This window comes from Ursus maritimus, unplaced genomic scaffold (genome assembly GCF_017311325.1).
Source record: "Ursus maritimus isolate PB19 unplaced genomic scaffold, ASM1731132v1 scaffold_14, whole genome shotgun sequence".
Taxonomy (NCBI): Eukaryota; Metazoa; Chordata; class Mammalia; order Carnivora; family Ursidae; genus Ursus; species Ursus maritimus.
In genome coordinates, this window is record NW_024423786.1 from 19,143,211 (window position 1) to 19,160,383 (window position 17,173).

General features: G+C 41.1%; 1 protein-coding gene across 5 annotated transcripts in view; it reads left to right on the plus strand.

Annotated features, from left to right (window-relative positions):
- The first annotated feature begins 648 nt into the window (after nucleotides 1-648).
- The window catches only part of SHQ1 (SHQ1, H/ACA ribonucleoprotein assembly factor), a 326,624-nt gene continuing 310,099 nt past the window's right edge, over nucleotides 649-17,173 (plus strand). The window contains exons 1-4 of one of the 5 annotated variants that reach the window (XM_040628549.1): nucleotides 649-1,036; nucleotides 4,267-4,331; nucleotides 7,368-7,490; nucleotides 8,206-8,366. In XM_040628549.1, the coding sequence (XP_040484483.1) occupies nucleotides 894-1,036; nucleotides 4,267-4,331; nucleotides 7,368-7,490; nucleotides 8,206-8,366 (492 nt within the window). In that variant the 5' untranslated portion in view covers nucleotides 649-893. The remainder of the gene's footprint in view (nucleotides 1,037-4,266; nucleotides 4,332-7,367; nucleotides 7,491-8,205; nucleotides 8,367-17,173) is intronic. The other 4 variants (XM_040628550.1, XM_040628552.1, XM_040628551.1 and 1 more) reach the window with 4 other exon arrangements.

Here is a 17,173-nt window from a genome sequence, read left to right on the forward strand (position 1 = left end):
CAGGCACTAACTGGGTTTAAGGATCAGACGTTCTGGGTTCTGATAATTTTAAGATGCATTATTATAAGGTCTAGTACTTAATCTCTCCGAGTCGTGTTCTTTGGAGTTCATAGTGCAGATTAAACGAGGTTAGTGGAGTGGACACTCTGTAAATGAGAATACTCAAAAAAGGAATTCGGAAGGGGAAAGAAAGTAACAGAAAAAGAGAGGGAGAGGGGAAGGGAGGGGAAGAGATACCGGCAGAGAAAGACGGAGGGGGAGGGAGAAATGGGAATTGGTGACAGGGCAGGTGAGAACTAAGGAAAACCACAGTAACGACGCTGCTGTGGCTACTGCGGTGATTGCTCCCACACATGGAGCGTTGACAACTTGCCAGGTACGTTGTTAGAGCTTTACTCGCATAATTTCATGTTATCTTCACATCTCTATGGGGCTAGTTATTGTTATTTTAAAGATGAGTTATCTGAAACAGAGAGGTTTTGTAACTTTCCCAAGGTCTTAGAGCTGAGAGGTGGCCGAGAAGGAATTCAAACGCAGGTCTTCTACCCGCAAAGCCAATGCTTGTGAAAAATCATCTCTTAGGATCTCGAAACAGCCTTGATGGGTCTAAAGAGCATTCTTGTCCGGGTTTTTCCAAGTTACGCCCTTAGTTCAATTCCTGCGGTCAGGTCCTCACGCTCCACGCCCTTTCTCCACTAACAGCGTCTAGTCTCCATGGAGATCGGCGTGGGGCGGGACTTCCTGCCTCACGCAGGAGGACTTCCGTCTCTAGCCGGAAGCACCCTGGCTAGCTGGCTGGGACCCGGCGCGTGGAGACTTACTGCAGAGTTTGAGCGGCGGGACCGCGGCGGCGGAGAGCGTGAGCAGCTCGGGCACCCGAGTCCCTCGCAGCCATGCTGACCCCCGCGTTCGACCTCAGCCAGGACCCGGACTTCCTGACTGTCGCTATACGCGTGCCCTACGCCCGGGTCTCGGAGTTCGACGTCTATTTCGAGGGCGTCGACTTCAAGTTCTATGCCAAGCCATACTTTCTCAGGCGAGTTCCCGCTGTCCGGCCCTGGAAAGAGCGAATTTAGGCGATTGAGTAGTTGATTGATTGATTCATTTTTCACTTATTCATTAGATAGCTGCTTACCGAGGAAGGAGGAAAGAGCGAGGGAGCACTTCTTGGTTTAACGACTGCCCTTTTCCGAGATTTCCGCAGGTGCTTTTGGTGCTGAGGAAGTGACCGCGTCAGGCGTGCATTCCAGATGCTCAGAAGCTCGTTCCCGTTTTAAAACTTTGTTAAATACCCACCATAAAGACATTTCGAGCCACTGTAAAACGTGGCGTTTGGAACCTTGTAACCTTTGCAGTTTCTGTCCTGTCAGCCTAGTTCCTGTACCTTTTTTCTGTTGTTTTCGTCCTGCGTTGGTCCCTCCAGACTCTCCTTGCCCCGGGAGGGTGCGCGCTGACTTCCCAGCTGACCCGTCCGCTTGACTTTTCTCATCGCCCGTTCTCTTTAGTTGTGTCGACCTCTTGGCTGACCAATCCCTACTTCTTGATATTCTCTCCTTCCTTTGCCTCATTGACACCAAAGTAGCCTCGTTCTCCTGCCTTCTCCTCGTCTGCTACTTCTCTCATTTTGCCCTTTAATTGTGGTGGTTGTCCATTCTCAGTGAGGGCCTTTCAGCACTTGCTTGTTTGCATTTTCTCCTTGCAAAACCGTAACAACAGTAGTAACAGCCAACTGCTCATTCAACACATGAAGCAAACTGCGTCTGTGTATTTATGTGTATCATCTCATTTTATCTTGACAGCGCTTCTTGGAAATAGGCATTGATAATAGCTTCTTTTTACAGGTGACATTGCCAGGTTATTCTTCCTAAAACATCGTCAATCCCTTGTCCTTCCCTTTCCTGCTAGGTGAACTCCATTCTCCTAATCTTTATCACTCAGGCGTAGTGCAACCTCCCTTTCTTGCCGCAGCATGTGCTTTTCTAATAAAAACTGCCTCTTGAGTCAAGCTGGTTCCATCGCTGGGCCTTGAACCAGTTTTGCTCAGATTTCTAATAGACACTGACTTAATACACCTACTTGCACATACTGAACTTTCCTATTTTTTTATTTTTTATTTTTTTTTAACTTTGATTTATTTATAGCGGGCTGGGTTTTTGTTATCAGGGATGTGGTGGTGTCTCCTGTAGTATAGTGGGGAGAGAACAATAAATGAGCAAGTAAACATATAACTACAGATTGTGTTAAGTGCTCTGAAGGGGAGTAAAGTGCACTGACAGAAAATACACCAAGTTTACTGCTTAATCCCCATCACCTATTTCACCCATCCCCCACCCACCTCCCCTCTGGTAACCATCAATTTATTCTCTGTAGTTAAGAGTCTGTTCTTCAGGGGCGCTTGGGTGGCTCAGTCTGTTGGTCGACTGTCTCTTGATTTCCGCTCAGGTCATGATCTCAGGGTTCTGGGATCGAGCCCTGCGTCTGCCTCCCTGCTCTGCGGAGAGTCCGCTTGTCTCCTTCTGCCTCTGCCTCTATACCACCTTGCTCTTGCTCTCTGGCTCGTGCTCTATCTCTCAAATAAATACATCTTTAAAAAAAAGTCTGTTCTTTGGTTTGTCCTCCCCCCTTTGTTTTGTTTCTTAAATTCCACATATGAGTGAAATATGGTATTTGTCTTTCTCTGACTTCACTTAGCATAGTACTTTAGATCCATCCATGGTGTTGCACGTGGCAAGATTTCATTCTTTCCTATAGCCGAGTAATACTCCATTGTATATATATATACACCACATCTTCTTTATCTATTCATTTATTGATGGACACTTGGAAGCTCACTCAGTTTTAAGGGGAGAGGACATAGACCCCACAATTGGGAGGAGTGATGTGAGATAGTCCATCTTTGAATATACAGTTTGCTACATTATACCAGAGGTGAATAAAACCTTGCTCCTCTCCTTGAGAAATTGAGAATCTATCAGGGGTGGCAGATCTGTGAACAAATACGATTTCACTCTCATGCAGTAAGAATTTAACTCTGTACTTAACAAAGAGTTTAGGAACAGGAAGTTGGTATTAATAGCTTAAATCTTTGGAATGCTTACCTACTTCACCAGCCACTAATCCCTTTGCATTATCATTTCTTTTTCCCAGTAACCCTGGGGTATATTCTGTTATTTTTCCCTTTGAAGGTGATTTATTTGTACAAAGAAAGTTGTAGAGATGGTAAATGGCAGAGCTGGGACTCAACAGATTCTGATAGTAAAGTTAGTGTTTGTCATCATTATAGCAAGCACATTTATGCATAAACTGACTCCTTACGTTGGGCTTAGAAGGGATTTTGGTTTGGAAGTACATTGTAGCTCCAGGAAGCATTAAGATAAAAGGTAACCAGATTGTGAAAGTTGGACCTTTGGGACCTGCCAAGTTTTGGTGGTGATGGTGATGATGATGATGATGATGGTAGAATAGGAAGCAGAGGGGAGGGGTTTATAGGAGAGAAGGAGCCTCACATTTTAAGTTTGTAATGGAATGGGAGCTGGTCTGATAGGTGGTACCAATGAGTTTATTTAGTTGGTGTCAGGCAGCCATAGAAGTTTTTTCAAAAGAAAAGTGGTGATCTGGTTTCTGTTTTAGAAAACTTGTTTTGAGGCCTCAGTGGAAGACTGACTGAACCAGAGTAAAACTGGAAACAGGGAAATCAGTTCATTTCCTTTAGTATGAAAGAGGGGGAAATCTTTGTATAGTAATAATGAGACTTGAGAAAAACACTTTTGCTTTTTGGTTTTTTTTTTTTTAAGTAGTAGTTTGCCCAAAATAAACAATTGGTCTTGTTGTTCATTGTTTTCCATTAAAAATTCTTTTTATGGGGGAGGGAGAGGGAGGAGCCAATTAGTACACCTTTTTTGAGCCCCTCCTGTGTCAGGCACCAAGTATATTAATAAGTCTCTTATTAATTTAGAAGATGAAAATACTGTAGCAATAGTGATAACTAATATTTATTGTGGCTTTTTCTTAAGTATCACTTTTTTTTTCAGTTGCTTTTATTAATGACGGAGTTTCAAACAGAATGATGAGTCATCTGTGATTTCTTGTTTCTCAGCTTAGGGAAGAAATATGAGTTATTTAGTTTGTAAAATGTTAAAGAAATGCTGAGGAATTGACTTTTAAAATGGTTGATAGATTTCAGTGGTAAAATGTATACTATCATTGATGGTCACTTATTATATTTTTGCTTTAAGGACTTAATGAAGTCTTACTTTAAATCTGCAGATTAACCCTTCCTGGAAGAGTTGTGGAAAACGGAAGTGAACAAGGGTCCTATGATACGGATAAAGGTATTGCTTTTGGAATTTTGTTAGTTTTTTCTTTGGATTCTTCATGTTAGAATAACCACGTGATAATCCTTCAAGATATGATGGCGACCTTTAGATGTTTTGTGAATACGGTCTGTCCTGACCACAGTTTATTGTTTCTTAACAAGCCTAGTGGCTATTATTCATGGATTTCTTAGCAGGTACAATTATCTCAGTCCTTTAAAGTACTTCATGGTATTTTTTGAAGTTACTTAAATACTCTGTTTCTTTTTTCCAGAAGTTTATTTTCTACTTCCCCTATTTTATTTTATTTTTTTTAAAGATTTTATTTCTTTATTTGTCAGAGAGAGAAAGAGAGAGCACAAGCAGTGGGAGTGGCAGAGGGAGAAGCTGGCTTTCCACTGAGCAAGGAGCCTGACGCGGGGCTTGATCCCAGGATTCTGGGATCATTACCTGAGCCGAAGGCAGACGCTTAATGAACTGAGCCACCCAGGCGCCCCATTCTACTACTTTTAGTAAGCGTTTAAAAATCAGGTTATGTGAGGTGATTGATTACAGAAGATGTGGGTGATTTTTAAGCTCTGAGTGAAATTTTTCTTGTGTGCTTTTCAAACATAAAATCTAATAGCATGTAGGTGGGAGAGAAACTGTCCAAAGGTGGCATTTAAAGGCTGACTGAATTTTCTTTTCATGACTGATAACTCTTCATTTCAGCTAGCCTTGAAACCATTTATTTTGCGTCTGTAGAAACCACTGGATTTTCCTTTATCCATGGATCTGGAGTAGGAACACCTTGTGTACTCTTGAGTAATTTATCAAATGAATATTGACCTCAGTAAACTAGGGTAAGGGAGGAAGGATGGTATGGAAGAGTTAAATGACAAAGTTATACCCATAATACAGTAATTAATGTGATAATGAAATATAATGAAACTGTTTTTCTAGGTAGTAAATCTGCTTTTAATTGTAGGTAAGTTGCATATTGAAACAAATTTACTAAATTTTGAAAGTACCCAGGGGTTTAGGAAGGTTGTATCCATGGAAGTATTTGGGTTGAGTTGTATTTGATACACATTTGACTCCTAAATAACATGGGTTTGAACTGTGCAGGTCCACTTATATGCAGATTTTTTTCAGTAAACATAGTACCATACTGTAAATGTATTTTCTTTTCTCATTTTCTTAATAGCATTTTCTTTTCTTTTTTTAAATTATTTTAAAATTTTATTTAAATTCAGGTAACTAACGTATAGTGTATCATTAGTTTCAGAGGTAGAGGTCAGTGATTCATCATTTGCATATAATACCCAATCCTCATTACATCATGTGCCCTTCTTAATGCCCATCACCCAGTTACCGATCCCCCCACCCACCTCCCCTCCAGCAACCCTCAGTTTGTTTCCTATCATTAGAGTCTCTTATGGTATGTCTCTTTCTCTGTTTTCGTCTTATATTATTTCCCCCCCTTTCCCCTATGCTCCTCTGTTTTGTTTCTTAAATTCCACATATGAGTGAAATCATAGGATGATTGTCTTTCTCTGATTGTCTTATTTCGTTTAGTATAATACACTCTAGTTCCATCCAGGTCATTGCAAATGGTAAGATTTCATTTTTTTGATGGCTGAGTAGTATTCCATTGTGTATGTATACCACATCTTCTTTAGCCTTTCATCTGTTGATGGACATCTGGGCTTTTTTCCATAGTTTGGCTGTTGTGTACATTGTTGCTATAAACATTGGGTTGCAGGTGCCCCTTCAAATCATTACATTTGTATCTTTTGGGTAAATACCTAGTAGTGTAATTGCTGGGTTGTAGGGTAGCTCTATTTTTAACTTTTTGAGGAACCTCCATACTGTTTTCCAGAGTGGCTGTACCAGCTTACATTTCCCCCAACAATGTAAGAGAGTTCCCCTTTCTCCACATCCTTGTCAACATCTGTCGTGTTTCCTAACTTGTTATTTTTAGCTATTCTGACAGGTGTGAGGTGGTATCTCATCTTTTCTCTTTGTTGTAATAAGAGCACAGTATATAATACCTATAGCATACAAAATATGTGTTAATCAACTGTTTGTGTTATTGATAAGGCTTCCAGTCAACATAGGCTATATAGACATTAACTTTTTGGGGAGTCAGGTTATACACAGATTTTTGACTTTAGAGGAGGACAGGCCCTAATGCTCCACGTTGTTCAAGGGTCAACTGTATTAGAGTATGGTTAAGTACAATGAAAAGGGTAAAATATTTAAAAATTTGTAGTAAATAATGTAATATAAGTTCATGGGAGGAGGCTGGATGAAGCTGATAAGCCCAGTCAGGGAAAGAAAAGAAGTACATAGATAGAATTTGAGTATGCCTTAGACTTTGGGGATATGTCTCTGGAGATCTCAGAGAACTTTATTAAACTATAATTGCTTTAAGATTTTGTGTGTTTTCGAAACTGGTGCTATTCATTGGATCAGGTAGCCTGATTTTTTTCCCTTCTAGTCCAGAAGTAAATCTTATAAGTGGCTACGGGCTAATTCTAAGCTACTATTTCCTCAGGCCATTTGAGTTTTAGGGGTTTTGACTTGGGCTTTTAATATTCTCAGTAGGTTAAGGGGATGCTGTGTAAGACTAAAGCATTCTGCAGCTTTAGCAGATTAATTTCTTATAGAGGTGACAGCTGAATCAGTGATTTTTTTTTTTAAGATTTTATTTATTTATTTGACAGAGAGAGAGCGAGCGAGAGGGAACACAAGCAGGGGGAGTGGGAGAGGGAGAAGTAGGCTTCCCGCTGAGCAGGGAGCCCGATGCGGGGCTCGATCCCAGGACCCTGAGATCACGACCTGAGCCGAAGGCAGACGCCTAACGACTGAGCCACCCAGGCGTCCCTGAATCAGTGATTCTGAAAAACTTTATTGGAGCCTTTTACTATCCTGGTTTTTATTTACTAAATATATAATAAGGGAGCCCTATGAAATAGAATTATAATTTACCAAGATACATATTTCTTAGATATATTTGTGAAGTCTTTGAAAATTTAATAGAGCTAAGTATAAAATAAATTTATCTTTAAGGAATTTTTACCATTCGATTGCCCAAAGAAACTCCTGGCCAGCATTTTGAGGGGCTGAACATGTTAACTGCTCTTCTGGCACCAAGAAAATCCAGGACTGCAAAACCGCTTGTGGAAGAAATAGGTATGTTTATTGCAGTTAAGAAGAAATAAAGATAAACAGAGTATTTGGAATGCTGAGTTTCTAGGGGAAAAGGAATATAGCAGATAGGAAATTGGAGAAAAATCCTTCAGGTGACAAGGTAAGGACCTCACATGAAAATGCAAAAATAGCTCATTTGGTGGCATACAGTTTAAAGACAAAAAGAACTTTATTGAACCAGTATGTCAGTCGTGTTTTTGGACCAGTCAAAACAGCACCTCAGTCGTTTGCAAAATCATGGCCTCTCGAGCTTAGATCAGAAGTTTATGATTCAGTGAGTTACATAAAATGAACACCACCTGGGTCAAGAAATGGAACATTTCCAATACCCTGGGATCCTACCCGAGTCTCCTCCTGGTCACTTCTCCCTCCCTCCTCTCAAGGTTACTTCTACCCTCAGTTTTACCTGCTTTTGAATTGTGTCTGTAATTCAGACGGTATGTGCTCTTTTTTGTCTGGCTTCTTTCACTTCATATTCTTGTGAGATTTATCCATTTATAGCTGAGGTTTGTTTGCTTTCATTGCATTTATCATTTTTACATCCTACTATTGATGGGCTTTTGGGTTGGTTCTTTTTTTTTTTTTGGCTATTAAAAATAGTGGGGCTCTGCATATTCTTTTTTCCTATACTTTTTTCCCCCCCAAGTTGTACCTAGGAGATCCAGTACTTGAACAAATTAATATTTAACATATTCAGGTGCATCTGAGGTTTCTGAGGGAGGAGTAGAAGATGAGGATGAAGAATTCGACTGGGAAATTGAACAGTCCCCCTATGAAGAGGCATCAGAAAGTGCTCTGAGTCCTCAGTACCACTATGGCTTTGGAAACTTACGATCCGGAGTGTTTCAGCGGTTACAGGTACGTTGTCTTTGTAAAACACCTTGGTGCATAGGGTTTTACTGTTCGGATATTTTAATTTCAGTTCTGCTCCTACTTGGAGGTTTTTTATGAAGATTGTAGGAGGTGACGTACTTAGAGCACAAATCACAGCCTCTCGTATGCAGTGGTGACGCAGATGTGTGTTCCTTTCCACTGCTTTGGCTGTTCTGCCCAGTTATACTGCGCTTACAGATGTCAGATGTCCTGTTCCTTTCTTTTTTCTCCACTTCATTCAGTATTCTAGACATGAAGTTTCCAGAATACAAAACGGAACTCCTCTCTCCTCATACTTCCTGGAAATCTTTGTTTTATACTTCTGAAAAATGAAAATGATTACATGATGTCTCTTCTCTTTTATAAATATAAATGAGACGGAATGTTCCCGGTGAGAGTGAATTTTTTGTCTTTGGATCAAATTGTTTAGTTCTTGGTGTACAGTAGGCACTTTTGTCTATTTACTCTTGGTGGGGGTTGAATGTAATCTCTTGTTAAAACCCGATCATTTGTCACTTAGGCTAAAAAGGAATGACATCACTCTCTCTTCCTCAAAACACATAGGAAATTCTACTTTATTTTAGGCTATGTGGGGAGAATGAAATAGAGAGGAGAGAGTTTTGAACTATTTTGTCCCTATATTGTTTTATAGAAAAATGCATCCTTAGAATGTTGTATAATGAAATTGTAAACCATTAACTTGGGTTTTTTTGTTTGTTTTTAAGTGAAATAAACCACAACAAACAGCTTTTTTTTTTTTTTTTTTTTTAACTTTATCCCTGCCTGGGAAGAAAATGTTAAATCTGTTTAGAGTATGGAGTGTGGCTTATTGTAGTGAGACATTTGAATCTACTAAGGAACGGTTTACCTATGTTTTAGTCCCACGTCTACTGTTGTTTAGATTTGGGATGACAGGCCAATTACTTGACTACAAACAAGTTTTGTCTCCTCTTTGTCAAATAGGGATAAATTTGCTCACCTACTTTGTAAGACCATTTAGAAAACTTAAGGAGATTGTGAAACTCTTCGAAACTCTACATTGTGAAAACTCTTTGGAAAGAAAGACTAGGACGCTAGAAAGACTTCTGCCCTTGAAAAATATAAAATGTGCTCGAGACTCCTGGAAGAGAACAAAATTGGGATTTATTTGAGCAAATAATGCTGATTAGATATTCCCTTCAAAACCCTTTTTTGCTGAATTATAGTCTGTCTGTATTCTCTCTCCCTAATCACATTTGCTGGTCATCTCTGAGGTAGTAAGAATAGAGTCAGGTTTTGTCTATAGCAGAAACTACAGTGAATGGACCTCAGTTGGTTAGTCGAGAGCCACTCTGAGGTCAGTCAGTCATGGGCTTACCTGTCTCAAGCTCTGAACGATAATTCAAGTCACGCAGACTAAGTACAGATTGTACATTCAGATGGAATGTCATTTCTGAGGCCAGGGAACTTGGTTTCTTGCCACTGCCATTGAGGAAAGATCCTTTCAAGGGATTTCTGCCAGTTTGGTGAGAAGCTGCCAGAATGCCGTAATGTGAGCCTAGGCCAAGTCCTTTAAGTCACAAGTTCTTGAATCTGTTGAAGATGTTCAATAAGTAATTTAGGTTTATTTTTAAAAAAAATATTATGAAATATTCTTTATGTCTTTCTGAATGTCTTATGTAAGGCACCAAATCTCTAGATACCTATCACTCAGCTTAGAAAGGAAAACATCTCCATAGTTGGAGCCCCTCATTGTGTCATCTGTTTCCCCCTCAGAAGTGAACCACTGAATATGATGTTTATTACTCCCGAGCATTTAGCTTGATTATCCAAAATCTTTAAACTGTTCAAATTTTAATTGAATGAACATTGCAGTTCTAAACAGTTTGCATATTTCCCTCAACATAGGGAAAAAAGAGATCTACTCGTGTGAGAACACGCTGAGGGATGATATAACTAGTAATACTACTACTAGTACAGGTTCATAACTCATGTCTGTAGTATTGGGATCACAGAAAGTTCTGGAAATGCACATTTTTTTGTATTCAGTTTGGTGGCAAAACCTGATCTGAACTGCTGTCTTTCAGTAGTTTTTTTAAATCCACTTGGTGTGCATATTCACAAATTTTGCTATAGAAATAGTAATGTATTTGAATACGGGGTGCTGCCCCAGACTTAGAGGGGGTTAAATAAAATGTGAAATGTATGTGTACCATGTCACTTTTTGAAACTCTTCAAAAAGTCTGAATTCTGAAGTTCACCCCTCTCAAGGGGATCTGGGTAAGAGGTGTGGACCTCCAGTGTCCATGCATTGACAGCTAACATTGACTATGTCCCTGTGCCAGGCACTGTGCTGGGCTCCACATGACTATTCTATCCTGGTATTATTGCTATTATTTATCTACCTTTTACCAGTGGACAAACCAGTAGACATGGCTTTAAAGAATAGTATATTTTCTTACATGAATAAAATTAGAAGACTTGGTGTCCTTCATGACATTAGGAAACATTTATTTTTATTTATTTATTTCTGAGAGAGAGCGCACAAGAGCGTGTATGGGGGGAGGGGCAGAGGCAGAGGGAGAGAGAGAATCTCAAGCAGACTCCCTGTGGAGCACAGAGACTGAAGTGAGGTGGGGCTTGATCCCACAACACGAGACCACGAGCCGAAATCAAGAGTTGGCCACTTAGACTGAGCCATCCAGGCTCTCCTCTGTTCTCCCTGTGATATTAGGAAATACGAGAAGTTTCAAAATCATATGTAAACCAGAGTGCACCCCCTCTGGGGTATTAAGGTAGATGTGTTTTATGAGATAGTGGCACAAAAATCTCACATACTTGGTATTCCTCACAGAATTCTTCTGCATTTATGACTGCTCTATTTGTGACAGTCACACCGTGTGGTTAAAACTGAGTGATCACGTAAGGTTAGTGGTATGACTCTCTCTCTGCTAGTGGCGCAGCTGGAAGAAACTGAAATGATTGCTGCACTAAGAAATTTGAGAACATCTCTTCTATTTTCAAATGACGTATTTAAGAAGCGTCACCATTTTCTCAAATACTGTTTTCTCACAAGTTTAGAGTTTCTCTCATTCTGCCTTTGGGTGAGAAAATATCCATGAAGTTTTGTTGATGGCTCATATTTTACTCATTTTTTTTTTTTTTACAGTTTGTTTTTTACCCCTAAGTGAAAAATAGCTTTATTTTCTCTAATGATAGAAGCCATATAAATTCATCATGAAAGTACAGCAAAGAAAGCGTAACATCCATAATTCCAAGACCCAGGTATCTTCTCTTAATTGAATAATTTAACCCTTTATGGGGAGGTTTAGTCTTTCATATTTTTTTCCCTCCAACCATTTATGTTTGCTTGGAAACTTCTGTATTTCATACTGATAATGAGAAGAAAAATAAGTATTTTTTTGCTGAAACAAATTCTTTTTAATATATCTCCCCCCACCCCTCCCCTTTTTCCTTTCCCTTCTGAAATTGCTGCCAGCCACCAGGGTGCCTTTGGAAAACTGCCCTGGCTGCTCAAAGTCAGGCCTTCCCAACAAGCTTTAGGGCGGTGGTGGCTGCCAGGAGCAACAATCCTAGAGTCTCTGGGCGCCAGCCCAGCAAGCTCCTGGGACCACTGCTGCCAGCAGCCACAGGACGCCGGCTTGCTGGCCCTTTCCTTCCCTCAGCTGCACCAGGAACCCAAGGCTATTGTTTCCAGGAGACCTACTGGCCAGATGTGCACACAGTTCTTCATTTTCTCTCTGGAGACTCTCTGCCCTGGCTGTGCCAAAACGTCACATAAGCCTGATTTAAATCCTACACGACCTCTTCTTGGCAATACCACTCTTTAAATGGCTCTAGTAACAGGGGCCACAGCAGTGCTTTAAAAAAGAGAGGGAATCACTTCTGTTCTGCTGTAGCCAAACATTTCCCAACCTCTTATCTTTCTACCTTTGGTTGCTTGATGCTGTAGACGGATTTCTCTACTCCAGGCTAGCTTTGCTTCATAGTGTGTTCCAGTGCCTCTTGAGGGTCCAGTTGGAACAGAGCCAGTGTGCGACTGTGCGTAGGACAAGCCTGGTGGAGCTTGTACTGCTGTGGACATCAGTGTTCTTTGGGGTACAGGCTGCATAGCTACATGTGGAGGCCCTGATTCTGGAAGCAAGGGGAAAGAGGAGGGAGAGAGGAAGGATAGCTGCATTCTTACTGTCTAATTCCCATTCCCCTGAGAGCAGGAACCTTGTCTTTGTGTTTATTTCTGGATCTCTGGCCCCCTGAGCAGGCCCTCGCACAGTATTTGTTGAATGAATGATTTAATACTGAAGGCCAGGAACGGTTTTGGGGATACAGTGAGGCAGAAGATTGAGCAGACTCCTGTCCTTGTGAAATCTTCTAGTGGGGAGATAGACAGTAATCATGTAAACAACAAATAAGAGAATTTCAGATAGTGACAAGTGAAGGAAAGGATGGGGTGATGCGAGAGCTGGGGGAGGTGGGTATTACTTTGATGAGGAGGCCCAGAGAAGGCCCCTTGGAGGAGGTGACATTTGCATGGAGTCTTGAATGAAGAGAAGTGTACTATAAATGCAAAGACTCAGAGTTGTAGAAATGGAAGGAAGTCTGCTGTGTGGCTTGGGGGATTTGAGCCAGAAGGGGAAGGTAGGAGGTGAGGGTGAAGTGCAGGACAGGGGCTGGATTGTGCAGAGCTGTGAGCTGTGGGAAAAGTCTGGGGTTTTTCTCAGTGCAATTAGTATTTTGAAATGCCTTTGGTTCCTTTAGTCCATTTATCCTTTGAAATATAGAGATACCTACAGAAACTCCCAGATTATACCCCACTTGTGACCTTATATCTGGTCCAGGTGAAATAGTGAAGTGGCACATTTTCATCCCTATTTTTTTCTCTTTATTGCTGTGGGCAAGTAAGGAAATGGCAGGGGAGGGACGATAAGTATTCTCAGTAGGAAGGCGGCCAGTGACTAGCAGGGAAGAGCAGTAGAACAGGCAGATGGAGAGAAAGGAAGCCAACCTCACTGAATGTCTCAAGCCCTGTACTTGATGCCTTACTCATATTATTTCATTTAATCCTCATCACAGCCTGTGGTAGACAGAATAATGCACCTTTTTTTTTTTTTAAAGATTTTTATTTATTTATTTGACAGAGATAGAGACAGCCAGCGAGAGAGGGAACACAAGCAGGGGGAGTGGGAGAGGAAGAAGCAGGCTCATAGCAGAGGAGCCTGATGTGGGGCTCGATCCCGTAACGCTGGGATCACGCCCTGAGCCGAAGGCAGGCGCTTAACCGCTGTGCCACCCAGGCGCCCCATGAATAATGCACCTTTCAACCCCATTCTCTAAGATGTCTGTGTGCCAGTCCCCGGAGCATGGGAACATGTCACATTACGTGGCAGCAGGGACTTTGCACATGTGATTAACTTAAGGATCTTCTGATGGGGAGATGATCCAGCATGATCCAGGTAGGCCCTATCCAGTACAGCGTCCTTGTAAGAAGGAGCTAAGAGTCAAAGTGGAAAAAGAGGCCACGTGACGACAGAAGCCGAGGGAGGAAGGGCATTGTCATGGGGGGGCCACCAGCCAAGGAATGAGGAAGCCCCTCTCCAGGATGGAAGGGGCAAAGCAAGTGATTGTCCCCTAGAACCTTGAGAAGGAACCAGCCCTGCCTTCCCCTCGTTTTAGCCCAGTGACAGTGACTCTGGACCTCGGAGCTCCCGAACTAGACAAGGATACGTTTGTGTTGTGTTAAGCCACTAAGTTTGTAGTAACTTGTTAACAGAAGCAAGAGAAGAGTAGTACCCAGCCCGATGATGGAGGTGTGGCCAGACAGGTTCACGGAGAGGAAGCTGAGGTTCAGGGAGGCTGAACCGTTGGCCTGGAACAGTCTTTGCACGGTCACAGTTTCTCTGTTGCATCAGGCTGCTTTCAGAAATGTGTGTGTGTCTGTGTGTACATGTATGTACATGCAGGGAACTCCTTGGGGCAAGGAGGAGAGGAAGTGGGTGACTCGGGTGCTGGGGAGAAGGACTTGGGGTCTGTGGGCAGGAAATGACTCTTATAGTCGTCATCTAGCTGAGGTGAGTCCTGTGTGTACAGTACAACTTGACTTCTCCCGCCAGGGCCTATGTCAGCGCCTTTTCCAGCTCTGTGCCTGGAGGAGCTAATTTCTGGTGGGCGAGCAAGTAGGGAAGAGAAGAGTCCAGGTTGTCCTGCTTGGGGAAGAGATGTTTTTGGTGGATTAAAATGGAACTCTGAAAGCATTTTCCCATGAAAACATTGCCACGGGGTTGTTAAACTCTTTGTATCAAGAGTATTCTATTTAGGGGCGCCTGGGTGGCTCAGTCGTAAGTGTCTGCCTTTGGCTCAGGGCGTGATCCTGGCGTTCTGGGATCGAGCCCCACATCGGGCTCCTCCGCTGGGAGCCTGCTTCTTCCTCTTCCACTCCCCCTGCTTATGCTCCCGCTCTCCCTGGCTGTCTCTCTCTGTCAAATAAATAAATAAATAAAATCTTAAAAAAAAAAAAAGAGTACTCTATTTAAAGTTTATTATTAATTGAGTAAACTTGTGGGTTACCATGAGCATGTAACTACTACTTATAATAGTATTTCTATAGGAAAATATGTTCTTAATTTCCCGAAAGTGAATGGTAAAGGGACTTTTGGAATGTAAAATTTAATTTGGGGACCACCAGTAATCTGGTTTTTGCCTAGAATGGTTGTAGTTAGAAGTGATAACATGTTCTGAATGTGACTTCTACAAAGTTCTATGGACCCTTTCACAGTATTAGAATGTGCTTAGATTAATTGATACTACTTGAGCTAAGTGGGTTGTGGTAGGAATGAGAGAGGTTTTTTTTGTTTGTTTTAATGCACAAATTTTGATTGTGTGTGTGTGTGTGTGTGTGAAGTGTGTATCCTAGTGTCGCCTTCAGTTTAGCTCATTTCCTTGTAGGGAGTTTACCTTATAGCTCTCGACTCTAAGCTTGATTATTAGGCACTAACCTGTCTGTTTCATTTACAAATCTTGTTTTCAGTTTGACTTCACCACTCTGTCAAGTTATTTCCCTTGATTTCTTTTCAGCTAATACTGTTGAAAGTTCTTCCAAATTCCATACTTCTCACTTGTGGCCAATAACTGGAATGGGGAGGTTGAAGAAAGAAAAAAAGGTATAACTTTAGGAATATTTTGCATTGTGTGAGGTTTCTTGGCTTCATAATTCCAACCACAATCTAAAAAGCTCTATGGTATCCCACACAGTTTTCCTCCTCGACCTGTTTTCGGGAGGTTTTGGCCTAGGAGCCATGCTTTATATCAGTTGTGTATACAACCAGGTGAAGATTTTTACAGTAAAGTTGAGTATTACTTAGAATTAGATTTTTAAACTTGAAAATGGAAAGTCATATACATTAAAATTGCTCTTAAAAATTCTTAAATTTGCTTATAAAGTAGAACGCACACAGTTTTGTATATAAGTTTTATTTGTAATCCTTACTGAAACCAGCTGAGTTAGACCTTAGGAAGAAACAGAAGGGAAGTCTATGTGTTGATGTTCAAACCATAGATATTCAAACCATTTTGCTTGTTAAAAGAAGACAATTTTCGGCACTCCTGGATGTCTCAGATGGTTAAATGACTGCCTTCGGCCCAGGTCATGATCTCCAGGTCTTGGGATTGAGCCCCATGTGGGGCTCCCTGCTCAGCAGGGAGTCTGCTTCTCTCTCTGCCTCTCCCCCCTGCTCCTGCTCTGTCTCTGTCTCTCTCAAATGAATAAATAAAATCTTAAAAAAAAAAGAAAACAAGACAATTTTCAGTGAATACAAACAGATTTTTATTTAACACTTCAGGAAGCAAACAGTCTCCATTCAGAGAATTGCAAAATAGGGCCAAAAGCAGAAAGCTTTTATAGGGTAAAGAATAAAGAACAAGGAAGAGAAAGATAGGAAATATCTGATTGGCTACACAGTCCACCTTGTTTTGGGTGAGATGGAGCAAGGAAGGAAGTACAGCGTCCAAGGTTGACTTGGCCTCTAGAGATTGGCTCACTGGATGTACTGCGTTTCTGGTCAAGCAGAGATTTACAGACACGTAAAAGTTATCTCTGTTTGCTGACGTGGCAGGAGCACCTCCATCTTACTGTCTAGAAATTTATTTAAGTATGCTGTTAATAACTTTCAAATTTTTATGAGTAAATGGGGAAGAGATGAATTGTGTTCCTGCTTGCTTGCATGGGTTTATTGTTGTTGTTGTTGGTGTTGTTTTTTGATGATGAACTTTTATTTTTTTATTTTTATTTATTTTTTTTTATTTTAATGTTTTTTTATTATATTATGTTAGTCACCATACAGTACATCCCCGGTTTCCGATGTAAAGTTCGATGATTCATTAGTTGCGTATAACACCCAGTGCACCATGCAATACGTGCCCTCCTTACTACCCATCACCAGTCTTTCTAAATCATTTCTATTGAATTCTGGAAGGCAGCAATAGAATAAGTCTGTGGATCCACACAGCACACTGAATGTGGGTGGAGTAAATAACGTGTTTCATACATGTATTTGCTATTACATTTCAAATATACACAGCTTTTAGTGATTAATACATTATAAATTATTTGAAGTATTCTTAAATTCATAGCATCTTTGTCCTGTCAACCACCATAAAAAGTATAATATAACATGAATGTTTCTATCAATCTCTTTTGTACTTTAAATAGAATGCCTTAGGGCACCTGGGTGGCTCAGTCAGTTAAGCATCTGCCTTTGGCTCAGGTCTTGATCCTGGGGTCCTGGGATCGAGCCCTA